Genomic DNA, 24,078 nt, shown 5'->3' with positions numbered 1-24,078 from the left:
AGCACTGGTGTTGGGGAACCCTGCTCTATAGCACATTATGTGTAATTTTATAGGAAGAATTGTTCTGCATGCAATGTTCAACACGACATTGGACTCTACAAGTCAATGGGTTCCATCGGGTGCAAAGATCTCTTACTACACAGTGTTTTCCATAACAAATAGAACCAAGACATAGATGTGAACAAAGCTTTAAAGGGGCTCAGGGCCGGTATCCATGAGAATGTGCAGCAGCAAAAGCTCCAGCCCTACCCTTCTTGCGTAGGAAGATGTGCTCACAGATATTTGGATCTAATACTGGAAAATATCAGCAGTAGGGAGATAAAAGAGGCAACTCACATTGCTGTCCACCATGTCTATCTGATCTAATACTGGAGATAGCAGAGGTAAGAAGAGGCTGCTCAAACTGCTGTCCACCCAGTATATCTGATCTAATACTGGAGATACCAGGAGAGTCATAGGTAAGAAGAGGCTTCTCAAACTGCTGTCCACCCTGTTTATCTGATCTAATACTGGAAATACCACGGGTGCTCAGGTAAGAAGAAGCTGCTAATACTGCTGTATGCCCTGTTTTTCTGATCCAATATTAGAGATACCAGGGATACTGAGGTAACTAGAGGCTGCTCACACTGCTGTCGACCCTTTCTATCTGATCCAATACTGGAAATACAAGGGGAGCTAAGGTAAGAAGAAGCTGCTAACACTGCTTTCTGCACTGTTTTTCTGAACCAATATTGGTGATACCAGGGATACTGAGGTAAGAAGAGGCCCCTCACACTGCTGTCCACCATGTTTTCTAAATCGTGAGCAATATATACCACATACTGTCAAGCTATTTCCAAGTCACAGCAGTTGCTCACCATTCAAAAAGGCAGGGTGGGCATCCTCTTCTTACCGCAGCACCCTGGTATCTCCAGTATTAGATTAGATAAAAGGGGTAGCCAGCAGTATGAACAGCCTTTTTAACCTCAGCACATGCTATCTTGTATTAGATCAGATAGACAGGGTGGATAGCAGTGTGACGGGCCTCTTCTTACCTCAGCGCCCCTGGTATTTCCAGTATTACATAAGATAGGCAAGGGTGGAAAGCAGTGTGAGCAGCCTCTTCTTTCCTCAGCTCTCTTGGAATCTCCAGTACTAGATTAAACACATGGTGGTCAGCAGTGTGAGCAGCCTCTTCTTACCTCAGCACCTTTGGTATTTCCAGTATTAGATCAAATAGACAGGGTGGACAGCAGTGTGAGCAGCATCCGCTTACCTCACCGCCCCTGGTATCTCCAGTATTAGATCAGAATATCCATTATCAGAATATCTTTTGGGGTACATGGAAGGAGGATGAGATTCTACAGCACATGCTCACAGACGTCGGCTATGGAAACATCCTATAATGATAACCTCCCCAGACAACACTAGTGTGATTTTCTAATTAAAAGGCATTTAACAATTTATAATGTCATTTGCTTTTTTTTCCTATTCCCAAAAGGGCCAATTTAATAATACAAATTCTACTATTGTACCATGTAAGGTACAAGGTGTGATTTTTTTTTTTTCCCTTTTACTGAACTTTTTTCTTGACCTGTTAACTTTCACACAGTAAATATTACGATCACAAACCTCCATAAAAACTTATCTGAAAACATTTATTACACCCAATGTTTTGTGTTTTTTCATTGCCATACTGGATTTCTCTATTACCTGTCTGTCGCCATATGACATTTGCGAGAATTAAGTAATTACTGACATTTGCTTGTAAAAAAAAAAAAAAATAGAAGAATCCTAAATGTTTAATAGGTTATAGGGCAATGCGAGATTAAATGCCTTTCCTTCAACGGCAGTGTGCTTTATATTTGCTTAACACAAGCTCAATTTTGGAGCCAGAATTTTATAGTTTTACTTACTGCTAGGTCTGGTACAGAAAGTGAATTATCACATTTATAGCAGAATTTTTTCTTAATTATGAATTAAAGTAATCAGGATGACATCCATTAGCCAAATTGCAGAGAAGTCACATTAGAAGTGTCCCTCTCTGTCTCTGGAGGACCCAACACATCTGTGCATCACGCGCATCTATTGATTTCAATAGGCATGATGTACCGTAATATTTCATTTTCCCTGTGGGGGTGCTGCAGAGAAACCGAATACTTCCTGTGAGATTGCCCTGGAATTTACAAATGATTGATCATGGACATTGTCCCATCAGCTGGATACTTATTTTTATGGGATCCTTTTACCAAAAAAAAGATTTTCAAAAGTGAAGAATACTGTTATTAATGTTCATGTTTTTAACTTAGAATTTTTTTCTTTTTTGACAGCCATTTTTCCTATCAGACACCAATGAAACCAGACACCAACTTGGCTGTCATTACTGCTGTAAAGAGGAATGTTAGCTGTCAGTGGCTGACAGATGCTAGCGATAAAGGTATGTGCACACGTTCAGTATTTGCGAAGAAAAAATCAGCTAGAAATACTGATGTGTTGGCAGGAAAAATTATGCATAACATACGCAAAGTTTTGTGTTTTTTTTGTTTTTGTTCTTATTACTTGCGTTTTTTTTACCCATGCTTTGGAATAGGTGAAAAATGCTGCAAAAACGCTGAAAGAATAGACATGCTGAAGATAAGAAACTGCTTCAAATCTGCAAGGAAATAATAAGCAACGTGTGCATGAGACTTTAGGTATCTCATTCACGTTGCTGGCACTTGGAAATGCTTAAATTTTTGTGACAAAACAAAGCATAAAAAAAGTGACAAAAATGCAGCAAATACTGCATATACTTGTGTATAAGCGGAGTTTTTCAGCACTTTTTTTGTGCTGTAAACGCCCTCCTCGGCTTGTACATGAGTCATTGTGACAGAAGCCGGCGGGGGAGGGAGAGCGGCGAAGCAGCGGGTCACAGGAGGCAGGAGCCAGCGGCTGTAACTGCCCGCTGCTAAAGAGAAATGAATATTCACTGCACTGGCAATGATTATTCATTTCTCTTATAGCACGCAAAGTTAAAGGCGCAGCCGCTGGCTTCCAGCAGTGGCCGAGTTATCACGTGTCCCCGCTCATTAAAGTAATGAATATTCACCTCTCTCCACTCCCATAGGCGTGGAGAGGGGTGAATATGCATTCCTTTAATGAGCGGGGACACGTGATCGCTCAGCCGCAGGAGCTGCAGGCACCCCGGCATAAGATGATGTGAGAGCAAGCAGGGAAGGTAAGTACAATGTTTGGTTTTTTTTAATGCTTTTCTCATGGGGTCCACGCATACAAGGATAGGGATGAGGATCCATGCATATCAGGATTGGGATAAGGAGCCATGCAGACAAGGATAGGGATAAGGAGCCATGCAGACAAGGATGGTAATAAGGAGCCATGCAGACAAGGTTGGGAATAAGGAGCCATGCATACCAGGATAGGGATAAGAAGCCATGCATACCAGGATAAGGATAAGAAGCCATGCATACCAGGACAGGGATGAGGAGCCATGCAGACAAGGATGGGAATAAGGAGCCATGCAGACAAGGATGGGAATAAGGAGCCATGCAGACAAGGATAGGGATAAGGAGCCATGCATACCAGGATAGGGATAAGAAGCCATGCATACCAGGACAGGGATGAGGAGCCATGCAGATAAGGATGGGAATAAGGAGCCATGCAGACAAGGATAGGGATGAGGGTGCCATGCGAGCAAGGATAGGGATAGAGAGCCATGCAGACAAGGATGGGAATAAGGAGCCATGCAGACAAGGATAGGGATTAAGGGACAATGCATACCCGGTTTGCAATAAGTTTTCCCAGTTTTTTGTGGCAAAATTAGGTGCCTTTGGCTTATATTCAGGTCGGATTATACACGAGTATATAAAAGATACTTAACGTGTGCACATACCATAGGCTGCCCCATTACAAAAACAGCATCAGAAATCTTAGGCTATGTTCACACGTTGCGTTATTTTTTATGCAACTTTTAAGCTGTGTTTTCCAGTACCAGCAAAACCTATGAGATTTCAGAAATCTCCTGCAAACACATTGGTTTTATTTCCTGACTGATTAGGAAAACTGCTGTGTTTCTGCAAACTGCAGCATGTCACTACTTTCAGAGTTTTTTTTTTACCAGTGTTTTTTCAATGATTAAGTGCAAAAACGCAGCAAAAAACTGAAGGTATCAGGTTTTGGGTGTTTGTGTTCTTTTGGTGCAAAAACCTAAGGATTTTGCATCATAATGTTTTGAGGGCACTAAACTATCATGAGAGACAACAAAAATGCAGCAAAATAGCAGCCAAAAACTGATTTTTGTAAGCAGCATCTTTACTGCCAAGACAGCAGGTTTTGCCAGCAGAAAAAAATGCAGCAAATATGCAACATGTGAACATAACCTAATGCTAGTAGATGCCATATACTCGCATAAGTCTGGTCTCTTTATAGTGAACCTTCTTATTACCGTAACTACTTTCAATAGAAATAACATTAAAAAAAAAAAATCAGACAATGGATTTTGTGATTTTGTTGGTGGAAGCAGTTGCTGCAGTTGCTAGTCAAGCATTTACTTTGAGGTGGCCATTGCATGGGAAATGTAGTATTGCTTGGTGACTATACAGGTTAATGGTCGCTCTGGTTTCAAATCTTGGGTCAATCCACATAAGACTGCAAGGACCTTTTAGGATATCCTTGCAGAGCCAACAATTGCTGCAGATGTGGGAAGAAGGTAGAGAAGGCAGAGGTGGTTTATTACCATCTCTGCCTTTCAGCTATAAGTACAACACTGAGTAAGCGCTGTAAATGCCCTCCAGAAGTCTTATATAACTGCATGGGGGAGCCGACTGTGTGAACTGATAAAAATTAAAAAAAATAAAAGAGTCATTGACAGTCCGATCCATTTTTCTAGCCCAACTACCCGCGGGCAAAAAAAAAAAAAATGGAATATAAAAAAGACTTGTAATGGAAATGGGAGAGTACAATTGAAAACAGTGCTCCTTAGTGGCCTTTTAAAGGAAAAAAAAAAAAGTCGAAAAACTGCTGATTGAAAAATCCGACCACATCTCCATCGACAATCATTTGTAAGGGAATTTATTCCACACTGAAACCAGTGAGCGACGGGAAGCCTCGCTCTCAAGCGCCGAGCGACGGCCTCGCTCTCAAGCGGCGAGCGACGGGAAGCCTCGCTCTCAAGCGGCGAGCGACGGGAAGCCTCGCTCTCAAGCGGCGCTCAAGCGGCGAGAAGCCTCGCTCTCAAGCGGCGAGCGACGGGAAGCCTCGCTCTCAAGCGGCGAGCGACGGGAAGCCTCGCTCCCAAGGAACAAGTGAAGGGGGCCTCCCTCCCAAGAAACAAGCGACGGGGACCTCGTTCCCAAGGAAGGAGTGATTGGGGCTTTGCTCCCAAGACAGATTCAAGTTCTATTTCGGGGAGCAGTATGTATTACACATTTATGGAATATGATGTGAATATGCCTCATAGGAGTGAGATAGGAAAACCCTTTCAAGTGCTAAAACATGCATAAAGGTGGAAGCAGACGGTGCAGCCGTGCGCATGCGGCAGAAATTTCCCGTACCGGCAAAGCCAATTGTGTCTTGATTTTATGTCATAATCAGGGCCATATGCCTGCTGCGGGTGCGCAGATCTTCGGCTGTGCAGCCTTGGTCAATCTGTAGACACTGAGAATATGACTGGATGATGCAATTTGATCTCAGGTGGCCATGATGGTAGCAGAAGAGAGGTTGCAATGTAATTTAAGTAACTCTTCTCCAAATTTACAGAGGACACCAGTAAAGTGTTTTTTTTTTGGTTTTTTTTGGATGGAAGGGGGGTTTAATTAGGATATGAAGGTATAACAGGGTGGGATGTGATATAGCAGGATCCCCAATCTATGGATAGGCACCAACTTGTGGCTCACAGCCCAATTATGTGTGGCTGGAGACTGGTAGGATGCTTTCACATTATGTTACTGCACCCGCTCAGTGGACCGGTCAAGGTTTATGTCCAAATCCAGCACAAAACAGGGTCATATACAGTAATGGTGATTACAGAGCGAATGTGAGCTCTGCTGTGCATTATTTTTGGGAATGTATGCCTACAGGAGGCGGACACTCAGATGTCTCAGACTGCACCCTTAGTTTGGTGCATCAGTACAAGTTGTAGCAGATATGAAGAGAAGGTCTCCAGATGGTGACTTTTGTAAGTTACCCTCCACAGAAGAGCAGATCTGTATCCGTCTATACTGGCAAAGAGGAAAACAGGGTTATAGGATGATACTGCCAGTTACAGGAGTGTGTGAAGCTTGATGTCAGAGTGGTGAATGTGACTGATGCAAGAATACCTAGTGTGGGTAAAGTGTGAGCCCATGGATGCAAGTATACTGACTATAAGGGAAAAGAGGCACACAATATCGGTGTGCTTTGTGTGGGGAAGCTTTGGCTGTCATTATACTATTCATGGAAGCCCTTGGGTGTCAATAACGAGGGGGAGGGGGAGGACGGACTGGTGGTCGCTTACGACCATCTCTCAAAGCTGAAAGGGGTTGTCCACTTCTCAGACAACCTCATCTTACTCCGTATGTTGGCCCCCAGAAAAATAACACTTATACTCGTCTCTAATGCCAACGCTGTTCCAGCAGCGTCAGCACGGGCCATCCTAGAGATTGTGTGACATTGGCCATATGAATCATGTGATGTAACAATCAGTAGCCACTTTACTCTTTCCTACAAATCACATACATCCGGAGGAAGTGATAGCTGCTCTGAGGAGAGTGAAGTAGCCGCAGGTTGGCAACATGGATTGCGTGACAATGTCATTCCATCTCTCAGGAGAGGCAGCACCTCAGGAACTGTGCCGGAGGTGAGTATAAGTGTTATTATTTTACCGGGGGGGGTCAAACATACGGATTGAGAAAGCTGACTGAGTGGTAAACAACCCCTTGAAAGTGGCTCTCAAGAAAGAAGGGTCGGGGACCGCTGGGATATTGGATTCTGCGTTATGCATATCCACATCAATATATTGCATGAACAAACTAAGGAGTTAAAGTTTTCCTGTCACTTACAGAGCAGGAGCTGTTACTTGAGTTTACAGAGTGAAACTAATAAAAGTCATGCTTGAATATGTGTTGGTCGTTCTATTGCCAATTTTCCAATGTATTTATAAGTGGCCGAGACAGTCAGCGGCAGGTGCCATCTTCTTTCAGAAACTTCTGGGTAGTTACTTAGTATTTATGAGATAACACCCACCCATTGCTGCAAGTAACTCGCAATTCCCAGCTAATCTCGCACACAACTTGGACGTGATCTTAATACGCCATCCATGATGGGGAACAAATACTAAATGGGAAGAAGGCGACGCATACATCACAGGATTTGGGGAAAGCACTTCGTCAATCTTTTGCTGACCGAAATCCAGATGTACGGTAGATTAAGTAATATTGTATTGTAATCAATGACGCATTCACGAAAAATAAGCTGCTGCTGGGCTCACACCAATATAATAATTCCCTTCCAGAAGAAAAGGCGAGGCTGTGAAGGTTTATGGCTACCACGCATGAAAGGTGCATGGATTTATAATCATAGGAATCAGGACTGCAATTATCTGCAATTTCCAAAAACACTTTACGTGATAAACAATTCTGCTAAAACAGAGGGCGAGTGACGCAAAGAGACGACGGCCATGTGTCATTCTGTTGGTTATCCTTATCCACCACTAACAGAGATGGTCGACATTATGACTATATATATATATATATATATATATATATATATATATATATATATATATATATATACTGGTAACAGATTACAGATACAGACTTAAATTGTTCTATTGTGTTGGAATCATCTCCGTAATAACCTCTTATGACACGTAGGCGTTAGGAGCAGATTTTCTGAGCAGATTTGCCAGTGGAAAATCCTCAATGCAATACAGGACCAGCTAAGATATGGACCACTTCCCTTGGAATTTTTATGCAGATTTCTACAAATCTTGATGCAGATTTGCTGTGGGATTTCACTTTTTGCACTGCAATAAATTCCAAAGAATTGATACGCTACTGATTTTAAAATCCACGCACGTCAATTTCAGTGCAGAAATTTTCAGCAAATGTGTAGATGACGTGATGGAATGCAGTCTACAGCTAATGCGGCATTACGCTGCGAAATATGCATTGTATGAACATACATTTAGAATATGCTATTCAGCAGGTAAAGATAAGTGTGTCATGTCACTTATCAGTTCCCAGAATAGAGAGATGCATGATATTATAGGTATTTTTCCCAAATCAAAGATTATTTTTTTTACCGTATCTGTATCCCAACAGGGAACTCCAAGCTGTCTATTTGAGCATGACAGGTAAATAAGTCCTGTGATTACAGCAGCCTCTGCAGGCGATGGGTAAACAAGTCATGTGATTACAGCAGCCTCTGCAGGTCGGTAGAGACTGCAGCTGGGCTACAGCTCCACTGTATTTGTAACATTCAAAACCTAAGACAAAAAAATGAGCGAATACCGTGGAGTAAGTAAATAAATCTCAATAGTGCATGAAAATAATATAGGGTACTTAGTTAACATTATTTTGATCAAAAATACGTAAAAGCAATCTCACCACTTCAAGGTGACCCTATTCAGGACAGTCCTAACCTTTAGTAATAAAACCTCACCATATGTCAAATGATGCAAATGTGAATAAGGGCTTATGTCAAATGATGTAAATGTGAATAAGGGCTGAACGGGACCGAGGCCCTGATTAACGGACACTTAGGCATGGGGAGTTATTTAAACAATGTACAGATCAAAGAAAAGGGAGGTCTGTTATGATTGGGTCACCGAGGAGGAGAGAAAGCGCAAGGTAAGCCACAGAAAACCAGAGAGGTTGGTAACTAAGCAGATTGCAGACCCCTGATCCTATCCACACAACTAGCAGTAGCCGTGGAGCATGCCTATGATGATCCTAGACGCCTCGGCACAGCCGGAGAGCTAACTAAGCCTAAAGCAAGAAAGGGGAAATCTAAACTGCCCCAGAGCAGACCCCAAAGGAATAGACAGCCCCCAAACATATATTGTCGGTGAGACAAGATGAAAACACAAATGCAGGCAGGAAAATAGACTGAGCAAATGGTGGGGCCCACACTGACTAGACAGGACAGGAAAGGAAAGACGCTGTCTGCAATCACGCAAAAAACCCTGCAAAAAGTCCAACACGTCTGACGCAAAAACGCGCGACTTCACCCACTATATCAGCACTCTGATATATTCTGAAAGCAGAGCAAAAAGAGGCCAATCTAATAAGGGACAAAACAAACTGGCACAAGCAGTAACATATGGACGGTGATTCAACACAGCCCCAGCCGGAGCTGGCTGAACCACACAAAACTGAGATAAACAAAACCAGATCAAATGCAAACAGAATAGCAAATGAACACTTAGCTGAACAGGCAGGGATTGAGCTGGAAACCTCAGACCTCAGGAGGCAAGAAGAAAATCACCAGCAGGGATAGAGGGAGTTGGTTGACTTAAATCCCAATCTGAAACCCCAGATCTCCAATCGTCATCCTCATTATCAGGTGGCAAGCCTCTGTTAATCAGATCAGCTACATTACCTCCAGTAACCACCAGAGGGAGCCCAGAAAGAGAACTCACAACCCCTCTGTCAATCTGACCAGCTCCACTACCTTCAGTAATTACCAGAGGGAGGCCAGAAAGCGAATTCACAACAGAGGTCACACCTTTTTGTGCAAAAAAAGAACTCCAAGCTGTCAATTTGCCCGTAAAAAGAACAAGATAGGTGACCAATTCCTGTGATTACAGCAGCCTCTGCAGGTCGGTAGGCAATGATAACTTTCCAATTATAACATTTAGAAATAAGAAAGCAACTTAAAAATGTCAGTCTTCTGTGGAAAGATGTAAACCCATTTGTAAATATATAAGTACTAGTACACTAAAGAATGACTCAAGGTTATAATTCATATTAGTCTGTAACGCACAGTATCAGTATGTACTCAGCTGCTAATCATGCCTGACATAACTTGCTACTTCCTAGATCCAATAAAAAAAAAACTAGAAGAGAAGAACTGGCTGATAGAGGGGGACAAAAAACACAACACACGGTGATAAATTCAAATTTGTACATATTTAAAAGGGAATCTTTCAAAGACAAGTCAAGCAATATCTTTACATGGCCAGTCCATCCTCCATTACTAAGAAATCAGCATCTGAATTGATCTACAAATAGCCCTCAGACTCATTTTCTGTATATCTGAAGCCTCTGCCACTCCAGCTCTATACCCCGCCCAGAGCCGCCGCTGCCTCCTGCTTGACATCATGCTGCTCTCAGACTACATAACAAAAACCTGCTGAAATAATCCCTTAAAATCTATTTACTTAATGAGTTCTACTTGAACAGAATTTTTGACAAATCTCAGGAAAGACCCTTAAAAAGAAGAATGAATAAGGAAAACAAATTATTGTTTTTTTCGGGGGGTAAGAATTCCTGACTTACAAACCATTAACTTTCGGTGGATCACGATAATGAGTTGTGTAATAGCTGGGGCTTGTACGTAGCTCCTCTAGTTACAACGGGAGTCCTCTGGGGGCCAACGTCTCCTTTGCCCCGGGTCAAACAGAGATGGGTAGCTTAATTGGCTTCTACTAAAAATAGCACTTCAGCGTTTCTCTGGGGCACTGAAATTAGACTGAGATCTGAATGGCACATTTTAATGAAAGTTCTCTAGCAATGCAAGAAATCCCACACATACAAAAGTAGGTGCTATACCCAAAGAAAAATATGGAAAAACAGCATTTCTCCTGAAATAGAAAAAAAAAGTTGCATCCATTATGTTACGTTTCCCATAGACCCGCTGTCCGTTTACAGCCTTATGATCCCTTGTAGGCACACATCCACTGACTGATCACACTTATGGAAAGACACGATTGCCATCTACTAGTGATGAAGGATTGTGAAGGAGGACCTATCGAGTGTCTTTCCATGCCTCAGCTTTCATTCCCATATAATAAGAAGTTTATTGGAAAGTGGAATAAAGGATGTGATTCAGAGGAATAAATCATCAATATAATCCTATTTATATGAAGGCTGAATCACGGGTGACATATTGGGCAGTCTACACCATGTTACCATGAGGTGGTAAAGGAAATTAAATTTTAGATCCTTGTAAACAGAGCACTTGAATGAATAATCCACATTCATATTATGATGTCAGTGGGGGCAATATAAAGTACCTATCAATAAACTCACAAAAACAACAAGGCTATAAAAAGATTAAAGAATATTCCAAAAGAAATGGAAAAAAAAATAATTGTAGGGCAGATGTTTGGTGCCGATATTTAGTCCCATTCATCAGTATACGGTTTGTAGACATCCAGCAAGCAATCCCATCCAGATGCAAGAAACTGATTTTTAGTTATAGAAATAATGGCCATAAATCTATGGCATGAAAATATATTCACGTGAGACGCATGTTCTGCGAGATTTACCCCAGGTAATGCAAAAGGGGACATTTGGAGCAAAAAATGTACATGTCTTGGTCAACTCAATGGGACCATTCAGCAGGACATTAGACTCAAAATTAAAGTCATCTATGCAAAATATTGATGACATCCATACTTTAGAATCACAGAATGTTAAGAGTTGGATGGAACCTCCAGGGTCATCGTGTCCAACCCCCTGCTCAATGCAGGATTCACTAAACCATCTCAGACAGATGTCTGTCCAGCATCTGAAAACTTCCATTGAAGGAGAACTCACCACCTCTTGTGGCAGCCTGTTCTACCCATTGATCACCCTCACTGTCAAAAAGTTTTTTCTAATATCTAACCAGTGTCTCCTCCCATTGAGTTTCCTTCCATTGCTTCTTGTGTTTCCATATGCAAATGAGAATAAAGGTGATCCTTCTACACTGTGACATCTCTTCAGATATTTGTAGACAGCTATTAAGTCTCCTCTTAGCCTTTTTTTGCAAGTGAAACAATCCCAGATCCTTTAACCGTTCCTCGTAGGACATAGTTTTCAGTCTACTCACCATCTTGGTAACTCTTCTCTGAACTTCCTCCAGTATTTTATTAAAATGTGGTGCCCAGAACTGGACCTTACAGCGCATGTGCCGCCCCCTGGAAAGACAACGCCTGCACAAAATCTATGGCGGGGGAGAAAGTCACAGAAAAGTGACCTGTTATTTACAGATAGGAGCCTGCCAGCGGAAGGAGAAAGAGGCCGGAGAAGCCAGAGAGCTAGAAGAGGAAATATGCCAAAAAAACAGATCCAATTGATGCACACCATATTGTAATAAAAAATGCATAAAAAATAACTTTGTAAAAAATCGTATCAAAACTGCGCCAAAAATGCATGCTATTTAGAAGCAGTTTTAATATGTGGATTTTTCAGCCTGAAAATACAATGCAAGTAATACAATTAAAAAGCCGGATTACTTACCGGTAATGCTCTTTTAATGAGTCCACGACAGCACCCACTGGAGGTATCGGATCCGCCCCATTTGGAACAGGAAACCCTACAGGAAAGATAAAAGGGGGCGGTCCGCCTCTCCTCCTCAGTTTTGCATTTCAGAGTACCAGGAGGACCGCCAAGGATTAGGCAATGTCTTGTACTTATAATTTTACTTATCCAACTTTAGCAGATATACTTTTAATATTGATATTTCTAGCAGGGAGGGAAGTGAGCGGGTGCTGTCGTGGACTCATTAAAAGAGCATTACCGGTAAGTAATCCGGCTTTTTACCCTTCGCCACGACAGCACCCACTGGAGAGATTCCAGAGACCATCACCTGGGTGGGACCACCGTGCCAAGGACAGTCCTGCCAAAGCTTAGGTCAGAAGTAGACGAAAGGTCAAGTCTATAGTGTCTATAGAAGGTAGAAGGGGATGACCAAATTGCCGCCTTACATATGGTTTCAATTGGAACGTCTCCCCTCTCTGCCCAGGAGGCCGCCATTGCTCTGGTGGAATGTGCTCTGATGTCTTCCGGAGGTTCTTCATTTTTTGCAGAGTAGGCTAAACGAATGGCATCCCTGATCCATCGGGAAATGGTGCTCTTTGTGACTCCATACCCTTTTTTATGGCCCTGAAAAGAAATGAAGAGAGCCCTACACTGCCTCCAGCTCTCGGACCTTTCAATATACTTTAGGACAGTTCTTCTGACGTCCAAAGTGTGGAATTTCTGCTCTTCCGGAGTGGAGGGATCTTCAAAGAAGGTTGGGAGGAGTATCTCCTGAGACCTATGGTACTTTGTTGATACCTTAGGCAGGTATGAGGGGTCTGGCTTTAATATTAATCTATCCCAATATACCTGCAAAAAGGGTGGATCTATGGACAGGGCCTGGATATCACCCACTCTCCTAGCGGATGTCAGTGCTACCAAGAGGGCCGTCTTAAATGATAAATATTTAAGGGATATCGTATCTATCGGTTCAAAAGGTTCTTCTGTCAGGGCGTCTAACACCAAGTTTAAGTCCCATGTAGGGATTGTGGGTATGTGAACCGGAGTTATTCTTTCACATGCTGTAATGAATCGTGATATCCACTTATTCCCTGCTATATTATGGCCATACAGCGCCCCCAACGCAGACACCTGTACTTTCAGTGTGTTTACTGACAAGCCCAATTCCTTCCCTTTTTGTAGGAATTCTAAGATAGGAACTATCGGGACTTCTGCTGTATGAGGTGCTGTATGAAACTGTAGGAATTTTTTCCATATTCTTTTATAAATTTGGGTTGTGGACTGCTTCCTGCTCTGTAGAAGTGTAGTAATTAATGATTGCGAAAACCCTCTTGATCTTAATAGGTGCCTTTCAAGTTCCACGCCGTCAAGTGTAAGTTGTTCACTTGAGGGTGGAAGAAAGGGCCTTGGGAGAGTAGGTTGGAGTTTGAGGGGAGAACCCAAGGATCCGTCACTGACATAATTCGTAGCCACGAGAACCACGGTCTCTTGGGCCAGAAAGGTGCTATCAGGATTACTCTCGCCTTTTCCTCTCTGATTTTCCGAATCACTTGTGGCAGGAGAATCAATGGCGGGAAGGCGTATGCCAGTTTGAATTTCCATGAGGCCTGGAGGGCATCCAGTATGTCTGGGTGATCTTCTGGAGACAGGGAAGCAAAGGTTTTTGTTTGTCTGTTTTCCCTTGTGGCGAAGAGGTCCACTTGAGGATGCCCCCATAGAGCTACTATGTCCTGGAAGATCTGGCGATTGAGGCACCACTCCCCTTGCCGAAGTGTGTGTCGGCTTAAGAAATCTGCTTCTTGGTTGTCCTCTCCTCTGATCTGAAGAGCTGAGAGGGACAACAAATTGCTTTCGGCTAAGTTTAAGATTCTTGCCGCAGAAGACATCAGAGTCTCTGATCGCGTACCTCCTTGTCTGTTTATGTAGGCCACCGTGGTGGTGTTGTCCGACAGGATCCTAACATGTTTCTGTTGAAGCTGTGGAAGGAAATGATGTAGAGCATAGTATACTGCTGTCAGTTCTTTTAAATTAGACGAGTATTCTCTTTCCTCTCTATTCCATCTTCCTTGACAAAAGCTATTCCCCATATGGGCTCCCCAGCCTTGGGGGCTAGCGTCGGTGGTTAGGATACCAGATGGTACTATGACCCATGGGACTCCTGAGGATAGATGGTCATCATCTAACCACCATTCCAGAGAAGTCAAGACCTCCTGAGTTAGAGTTATCTTGCTCTCAAGGTGACCACCATGTCGCTTCTCCTCCTGGAGGATCTGATGCTGAAGTGTGCGGACATGATAATGGGCCCACCGGACTGCAGGGGCACAGGAATCTAGCGACCCCAATAGCGACATTGCCCCTCTCAGAGACATGCGTGGTCTATCTATGGCTGCCTCTACTTTCTCTTTTGTTAGTGCTATCTTTACCTGAGGAAGTAGACATTTCTGGGTTATGGAGTTCAATTGGAACCCCAAAAACATCTGGAGGGATTGCGGAACGAGCCTGGACTTCTGTATATTGATGATCCAGCCTAGGTCCTGCAAAGATGAGATTGCATCAGCCACTCTTTCGGTACATTGGGTATCTGAGTTCCCGATTATTAGGAAGTCGTCTAAGTAAGGTACGATTAAAGTATCCTTTTGACGAACATAGGCCATCACCTCTGCCATCACCTTGGTGAAGATTCTTGGCGCTGTTGAGAGGCCGAAAGGCATGGCTGTGTACTGAAAATGACGGACCTTGCCATCGAACACCACTGCGACCCTTAGATATTTTTGGTATCTATTATGGATAGGAAGATGATAGTAAGCATCTTTTAAATCAATTCCCGCCATCACACAATTTGGAAAGAGAAGCTTTATGGTGGATCTGATTGATTCCATCTTAAACTTATAATTTTTTATAAACGTATTAAGCTTCTTTAAATTAATAATTGTTCTAAACGTACCATCTGGTTTGGAAATTAAAAATAAGGGAGAGTAGAAGCCTCTACCTTCCTGTCCCTCTGGGACCTCCACTAAAACCCCCTTGCTTAGTAGGCTCAGAATCTCTTCTTCGAGGGCCTTTTGTTGGGCTATAGAGTTAAGGCGGGTTAGGATAAAGAAATCATAAGGGTATTGAAGGAATTCTATTTTCATTCCTTCTTTAATAATACCCAAGATCCATGGGTTTGAGGATATTTGTTCCCATTTTGGATAAAAGAACCGTAATCTACCCCCTACAGGTGGGTCTGATTTTTTAACTTCTATTTTCCCTTCGGAATGTTGGACCACTGAACATGGTACCCTTTTGTTTCTCTTCTTTTGCGTCCCATCTATTTGATCTTTCCGTTTGCCTCCTTCTTCCAAACGGTCGCCTCTTAAAGGTTCTCCTATAGAAAGGGATAGAAGAGTCAGGGAAGCCTTCTTCCTCTCCTTTGCTTTGGCGAGTATCTCGTCTAGGGCTTTTCCGAAGAGAAACTCACCCTCACACGGGGTTGCACAAATCTTAGCCTTTGATTGCGCGTCCCCCTTCCAGCTCTTCATCCACAACGCTCTTCTGGCGTTGCTCACCAGAGCTGCTGATCTTGCTGCCAGCCGTAGAGTGTCCGCCGACGCATCAGCCATAAAGGCAGCTGCCCCTCTAATTAATGGGATAGCGGCCCGTAATTTTTCTCTGGACACCTTTTGCTCGATTTGCTGATCCAGCTGGTCCAAACACACGAGCATAGATCTAGTGGTGCATGTGCTGGCTACCGCTGGCTTAGAAATACCCGTGGTAGCTTCCCAAGACCTCTTCAATGATGATTCTGCCTTGCGGTCTAACGGGTCTGCCAACAAGCCTGCGTCCTCTACTGGAATAGCCGATTGTTTCGAGGTAGAGGATATAACGGCATCCACTTTTGGCACTTTGGTCCATTTTAATAGCTCCTCATCGCTATATGGATACTTTCTTTTTGAGGCTGATGGGAGAAAACTTCTTTGGTCATGTTTTTCCCATTCCCTCTTTATTAGGGCCTTAATCGCCGGTATTACCGGGAACGCTCTCCTTTTCTTTTCCGCCAATCCCGCAAACATTATGTCTTGTGCGGTTTGGGCACCCCTTGGTTCCTCACACCCCATAGTGCGTCTCACCGATTTAACTAGGTTGTCCACACTATCCAGGGGGAAACATGACCGTCCCTCCATGTCTGATGATGACGAGGATGTGAGTGAGGAGTCAGAGATTAACCCCCCTTCTTCCTCTGACTCTGAGCTGAGGGTTAACTGCTTTTTGCTGCCAGTCTCTGAGGGAGATTTGGCGCGGTTAATAGCCTGTATCTCCTCCCTGATTATAGCTCTAATGTCCTTTGTCGACAATGCGGCCCCCTGCTTTGTCTCTCTGGTGCACTGCTTACAGAGCTTCTTAGGGTAGGAGTCAGGGAGAGGTTCAGAGCATAATGCACATTCTTTATGCTTGGATTTCTCCTTTTTCTTGGTCTAGAAGGGGACACCAAGGCGGGGGGGGGGGGGGGGTGGAGGGGTCCGCTTAGTAGGCAGAGTATATACTTTGCACACTCACCCAGTGAAGCCTTATATTACCGGATCAGATGGCTGAGATCCCGTCCTAGGTCTTGACTCTCCAGTTTCGCTCCTGCGCCCGGTGTCTGTCTTAGTGTTGCGGTCCCTGGTGGAGCTGCCCCCCGCAGAATCTCCTGCTGGAGCGTGCGCTTCCGTTGGGGACGACATGGCTTGTCCCTGCTCAGCTGCGCGCTGTTTAAATAGATTGCGCGCTGCTTTAAATTGGTCTTCTCTTTTTTTTTTTTTTTCTCTCCCCGGAAGTCGCTCCTCCCCGGGATTTCCCCGCACATGCGCCGTCGCGCTCAGCCATCCTACCCCGGAAGTTCAATCATTACTTCCGGGGTTAAGGAGTCTCCACGCCGGCCGGCCACCGCGCCCCCGCCTGTTCTATGCGGCCTGCGCCCACCGCCACCGCTGCCTCACGGGAGCCTCTCTTCCTTTTTTTTTTTTTCCTTCGCGCCACAGGCGCACTTACCCGGGCAGCGGCGGCGCCTTGGTGCCTCCCCGGCACACTCCTGGGTGAGACCGGGCGGCCCACCCCGGACCCGGTCATCACCCTCCACCTGCCAGACGAGGGGGGAGCCGTCTAGCGGAGTCTCCCCCGACGCTGCCTCCGGACCGCAGCCCCTGCCGTTCCCAAGGAGACTGCACAGGCGGCATGCATGGCCCAGGTAAGCTTCCTGAAGGATCCTGGCTCCGTTTGGAACAGGAAACCAAAACTGAGGAGGAGAGGCGGACTGCCCCCTTTTATCTTTCCTGTTCCAAATGGGGCGGATCCGATACCTCCAGTGGGTGCTGTCGTGGCGAAGGGTAAAATTGTATCTATTCTAAGCCTAAAAATCTGCCGTTTATTACATTGTAGAACATAGATATCAATTATTTCTCGGAAAATTTAGTGGCAACAAAAATAGCTGCTATCAGAATACAATGGTATTTAATCCCTTCAGGACAGGGGAATTTTTCTTTTTTGAGCTTTTGTGTTTCATCTTCATCAAAGAGCCATAACTTTTTTATTTCTCCATCCACATAGCAGGATGAGGGCTTATTTTTTTTATTTTAAATTATTATGTGTTGCTATGTTCAGAGACCGGTAACATTACACTAATATATCTGTATGAGCACTTGTTTTTTTTGCCTGGTTTGAAGAATCTAGATCCATTCTGGATCGATACGACATTTGGATAGAATTTTTTGGGGGGAGCTGTGGTTGTTGGGAATAGAGATGAGCCAATTTGTTCGGATTTGGTCCCGAATACGATAGGAATCGAATATAGATTTTGCAATATCCGTCGGACACAAAACCAGATGTCATTAGCGTCAATGGGAGTAGAAATATTGTTCGAATATGTCAAAATCAGATTTGAGGCCAAAATCCGAACAAATTCGCTCATCTCTAATTGGGAATCTCTCATCAGAGGTATCTGCTATTATTAATACTTCACCTACTACATATTGTGATAGGATCTTGGAGATGGTAATACCTCTAACTAAAGTTACCGTAACTTATTACATGCCAAATACTTTGATTGCTAATATCTTTGCAACGGAGACAAAATATAAAAACAAAAACAAAAAGAGTCCTCCTGGATGGAGAAAGAAAAATGTTTTGAAGAAGAAACGGAGAGTGGTGGTCATGGGGGATTCCCTGTTGAGAGGAACAGAGGCCGCTATCTGCAGACCGGATATAACTTCAAGAGAAATGTGCTGTCTTCCAGGTGCAAAAATTAAAGATGTGTCTGACAGGATATCAGGGCTCTTCAGACCTACAGATGACTACCCATTCCTGCTACTACATGTGGGGACAAATTACACCGCAAGAAACGACCTGGAAACCATCTGCAGAGACTTTGAAGACTTAGGCAAGAAAGTGAAAGCACTGGGAGCGCAGGTGGTCTTCTCTTCCATCCTCCCAGTGGATGGCCATGGAACAAGGAGGTGGAATAAGATTCTGCAGGTGAACAACTGGCTACGTCGATGGTGCCGTCAGCAACGATTTGGATTTCTGGATCACGGAGTGAATTACCTTTACGATGGACTACTTGCTAGAGATGGGGTGCACCTTACGAAGACTGGAAAACATGTATTTGGCTGTCGCATTGCTACACTTATAAGGAGAGCTTTAAACTAGAACATGGGAAGGGAAGCAAAAGACCAGAAAAAGCCATACACCTGACAAATGCTATTGAGAACTCTGCTATTAGAAGTGGAAAGGAAGAACAGAGACAAAAGAATCTAATTAATAAAAATATTGGAGATAGAGAAACCAATCACAAACTAAAATGTTTCTGTACTAATGCACAAAGCATGGGCAACAAACAAGGAGAATTGGAACTACTAACACAGGAAAAGAAATATGATGTCATTGGAATCACTGAAACTTGGTGGGACAATACACATGATTGGAATACAAGACTAGAAGGATACAACTTATTTGCAAGAAACAGACTTGATAAACGAAGAGGGGGTGTCACATTGTATGTTAGAAACGCGTATATCTGCACAGAGATTGAAGCTTCAGAGACTGGGAGTTCTGTGGAAACTGTTTGGGTAAGAATACAAGGACAGAACAATGGAAAGGACACCATTGTGGGCATTTACTACAGGCCGCCTGTGCAAGCTGAAGATGTGGATGAACTCTTTATGCATCAAATGGCCAAGTTCTCCAAAAAATATGACATAGTTGTCATTGGAGATTTCAACTATACAGACATTTGTGGGGAATCTCTCTCAGGCAAAACTAACAGGTCAAGGAAATTCTTATCCTCTCTTGCTGACAACTTTATCTTCCAAAAGGTAGGGGAGAAAACAAGGGTAACTGCTACCTTGGATCTAATCCTTATAAACAGGGAGGAAATGGTTGAGGAGGTAAAAGTGGCTGGGACCCTAGGAGGTAGCGACCATGCTATTTTAGAATTTTGGATAACTAGAGGAGGAAGACCTGTGAAGACTCAGACGTCAAGGTCAGATTTCAGAAAGGCAGATTTTAAGGGATTCAGAAAGAGAATTGGAGGAATCCAATGGCTGGATATCCTTAAGGACAAAAATGTCAAGAAAGGATGGGAAATCTTGAAAAATGAAATTCTCAAAGCACAATTGTTAAGTCCGAAAAGAGGGAAAAATATGAAGCATTTAAGGAAACCAGGATGGATGATCACAGAACTTAAGCACATGCTAAAAAGGAAGAAAAAAAATGTTTATAAAATGGAAAGAGGGAGGCATATCTAAAGAAGAATATAATGCTGTCTGCAGAACCTGCAGGGAACAAATCAGATTATCTAAAGCTGACAATGAATTGAGGCTTGCAAGAGATGTCAAAAGCAATAATAAAGGATTTGGGGGATATGTCAAAAGTAAAAGAAAAGTCAAAGATGCTATAGGATTTTTACAGGATGAAAATGATGAAATGGTAAGACAGGATGTTGAGAAGGCCGAACTTTTAAATTCCTATTTTGCATCTGTTTTCTCTCAGAAAGGAAATGTAACATCAACTGTTCTTCACTGTCCTATTAAGGAAATAGAAGAATCCAGGATATCTATAAACAAAAAGATAGTGATGAAGGAGATAGCAGAAGAAATTTTTGAACCCCTATCCATAATCTTTGAAAATTCTTGGTGAACAGGAGAAGTCCCAGAAGACTGGAGAAGAGCAAATGTTGTTCCTATCTTCAAAAAGGGGAAGAAGGTGGACCCAGGCAACTATAGGCCGGTGAGTCTGACTTCTATACCAGGAAAGATCTTTGAACAAATTATTAAACAACATGTCAGTACCTGGATAAGAATGAAGTGATTAAACAGAGTCAGCATGGGTTTGTAACTAATAAGTCATGTCAGACTAACTTAATTTCCTTCTATGAGGGAATCACTGATTGGGTGGATCAAGGAAATGCTGTAGATATAGTATATCTTGACTTCAGCAAAGCATTTGACAAAGTATTTCATACAATTCTTATTGAAAAAATGACTAAGTATGGAATGGACAAGGCAACTGTTAGGTGGATTCATAACTGGCTTAGTGATCGGACCCAAAGAGTGGTCGTAAATGGCTGCACATCCAGTTGGAAGAATGTCTCAAGTGGGGTACCACAGGGCTCTGTCCTGGGCCCTGTATTGTTCAACATCTTTATCAACGATTTAGATGAAGGAATTGAGGGTAAACTGATTAAATTTGCTGATGACACAACGCTAGGAGGGATAGCTAATACTAGAGAAGAGAAAGAGGATTCAAAAAGATATAAATAAACTGGAGCAGTGGGCAGCAACTAACAGAATGGATTTCAACAGGGAAAAATGCAAAGTACTACATCTGGGCAATAAAAATGAAAAAAGCATATACAGAATGGGAGGAATAGAGCTAAGCACCAGCACATGTGAAAAAGACTTGGGTATACTAATAGATCACAGACTGAATATGAGTCAACAGTGTGATGCAGCAGCAAAAAAGGCAAATGCAGTTCTAGGATGTATTAACAGAAGCATACAGTCTAGATCACGTGAAGTCATTATTTCCCTCTACTCCTCTTTGGTCAGACCTCATCTGGAATATTGTGTACAGTTTTGGGCACCACATTTTAAAAAAGACATCAACAAACTGGAGCAAGTTCAGAAAAGAGCGACCAGAATGGTGACCGGTCTGCAAACCCTGTCTTATGAGGAAAGGTTGCAAGATTTGGGAATGTTTAGTTTGCAAAAGAGAAGACTGAGGAGACTTAATAGCTGTCTACAAATATCTAAAGGGCTGTCACATTGTAGAAGGATCAACTTTATTCTCATTTGAACAAGGAAAGACTAGAAGCAATGGGATGAAACTGAATGGGAGGAGACACAGATTAGATATTAGAAAAAACTTTTTGACAGAGTGATCAATGAGTGGAACAAGCTGCCACGAGAAGTGGTGAGTTCTCCTTCAATGGAAGTCTTCAAACAGAGGCTGGACAGACATCTGACTGGGATGATTTAGCGAATCCTGCTTTGAGCAGGGGGTTGGACCAGATGGCCCAGGAGGTCCCTTCCAACTCTACGATTCTATGAAAAAACAAAGCAAAAGCCACTATTACTACATACAGTCATATGTAAAAGTTTGGGCACCCCTATTAATGTTAACCTTTTTTCTTTATAACAATTTTGGTTTTTGCAACAGGTATTTCAGTTTCATATATCTAATAACTGATGGACTCAGTTATATTTCTGGATTCAAATGAGGTTTATTGTACTAACAGAAAATGTGCAATCTGCATTTAAACAAAATTTGACTGGTGCAAAAGTATGGGAACCCTTATCATTTTCTTGATTTGAACACTCCTAACTACTTTTTACTGACTTCCTGAAGCACTAAATTGGTTTTGTAACCTCATTGAGCTTTGAACTTCATAGCCAGGTGTATCAAATCATGAGAAAAGGTATTTTACAGTCATATGTAAAAGTTTGGGCACCCCTATTAATGTTAACCTTTTTTCTTTATAACAATTTTGGTTTTTGCAACAGCTATTTCAGTTTCATATATCTAATAACTGATGGACTCAGTTATATTTCTGGATTCAAATGAGGTTTATTGTACTAACAGAAAATGTGCAATCTGCATTTAAACAAAATTTGACCGGTGCAAAAGTATGGGCACCCTTATTTTCTTGATTTGAACACTCCTAACTACTTTTTACTGACTTCCTGAAGCACTAAATTGGTTTTGTAACCTCATTGAGCTTTGAACTTCATAGCCAGGTGTATCAAATCATGAGAAAAGGTATTTAAAGTGGCCACTTGCAAGTAGTTCTCCTATTTGATTCTCCTATGAAGAGTGGCATCATGGGCTCCTCAAAACAACTCTCAAATGATCTGAAAACAAAGATTATTCAACATAGCTTTTCAGGGGAAGGATACAAAAAGTTGTCTCAGAGATTTAACTTGTCAGTTTCCACTGTGAGGAACATAGTAAGGAAATGGAAGAACACAGGTACAGTTCTTGTTAAGCCCAGAAGTGGCAGGCCAAGAAAAATATCAGAAAGGCAGAGAAGAAGAATGGTGAGAACAGTCAAGGACAATCCACAGACCACCTCCAAAGACCTGCAGCATCATCTTGCTGCAGATGGTGTCACTGTGCATCGGTCAACAATACAGCGCACTTTGCACAAGGAGAAGCTGTATGGGAGAGTGATGCGAAAGAAGCCGTTTCTGCAAGCACGCCACAAACAGAGTCACCTGAGGTATGCAAAAGCACATTTGGACAAGCCAGTTACATTTTGGAAGAAGGTCCTGTGGACTGATGAAACAAAGATTGAGTTGTTTGGTCATACAAAAAGGCGTTATGCATGCGCTGTATTGTTGACCGATGCACACTGACACCATCTGCAGCAAGATGATGCTGCAGGTCTTTGGAGGTGGTCTGTGGATTGTCCTTGACTGTTCTCACCATTCTTCTTCTCTGCCTTTCTGATATTTTTCTTGGCCTGCCACTTCTGGGCTTAACAAGAACTGTACCTGTGTTCTTCCATTTCCTTACTATGTTCCTCACAGTGGAAACTGACAGGTTAAATCTCTGAGACAACTTTTTGTATCCTTCCCCTGAAAAGCTATGTTGAATAATCTTTGTTTTCAGATCATTTGAGAGTTGTTTTGAGGAGCCCATGATGCCACTCTTCATAGGAGAATCAAATAGGAGAACTACTTGCAAGTGGCCACTTTAAATACCTTTTCTCATGATTTGATACATCTGGCTATGAAGTTCAAAGCTCAATGAGGTTACAAAACCAATTTAGTGCTTCAGGAAGTCAGTAAAAAGTAGTTAGGAGTGTTCAAATCAAGAAAATGATAAGGGTGCCCATAATTTTGCACCGGTCAAATTTTGTTTAAATGCAGATTGCACATTTTCTGTTAGTACAATAAACCTCATTTGAATCCAGAAATATAACTGAGTCCATCAGTTATTAGATATATGAAACTGAAATACCTGTTGCAAAAACCAAAATTGCTATTAAGAAAAAAGGTTAACATTAATAGGGGTGCCCAAACTTTTACATATGACTGTAGGTGGCTACTTGCAAGTAGTTCTCCTATTTGATTCTCCTATGAAGAGTGGCATCATGGGCTCCTCAAAACAACTCTCAAATGATCTGAAAACAAAGATTATT

The 24,078-nt window shown here is 42.7% G+C and overlaps 2 protein-coding genes across 2 annotated transcripts in view; both read right to left on the bottom strand.

Annotated features, from left to right (window-relative positions):
• MICU2 (mitochondrial calcium uptake 2) overlaps window positions 1-24,078 on the bottom strand; it is a 355,316-nt gene that overhangs the window by 223,612 nt on the left and 107,626 nt on the right. The window lies entirely within an intron of this gene.
• LOC141096439 (uncharacterized) lies at window positions 12,632-22,113 on the bottom strand. The gene is made up of 2 exons (XM_073583035.1): window positions 15,883-22,113; window positions 12,632-15,789 (listed from the first exon to the last, which is right to left on the bottom strand). Exons 1-2 carry the CDS (start codon window positions 16,583-16,585, stop codon window positions 13,760-13,762), a joined length of 2,733 nt encoding a protein of 910 aa, XP_073439136.1. The 5' UTR covers window positions 16,586-22,113; the 3' UTR covers window positions 12,632-13,759.

This window comes from Dendrobates tinctorius, unplaced genomic scaffold (assembly GCF_039654945.1).
Source record: "Dendrobates tinctorius isolate UK_male_01 unplaced genomic scaffold, ASM3965494v1 ptg000075l, whole genome shotgun sequence".
Classification (NCBI taxonomy): domain Eukaryota; kingdom Metazoa; phylum Chordata; class Amphibia; order Anura; family Dendrobatidae; genus Dendrobates; species Dendrobates tinctorius.
The sequence above is the reverse complement of the archived record's forward strand: the minus strand, read 5'-3'. Positions and strand labels throughout refer to the sequence as shown.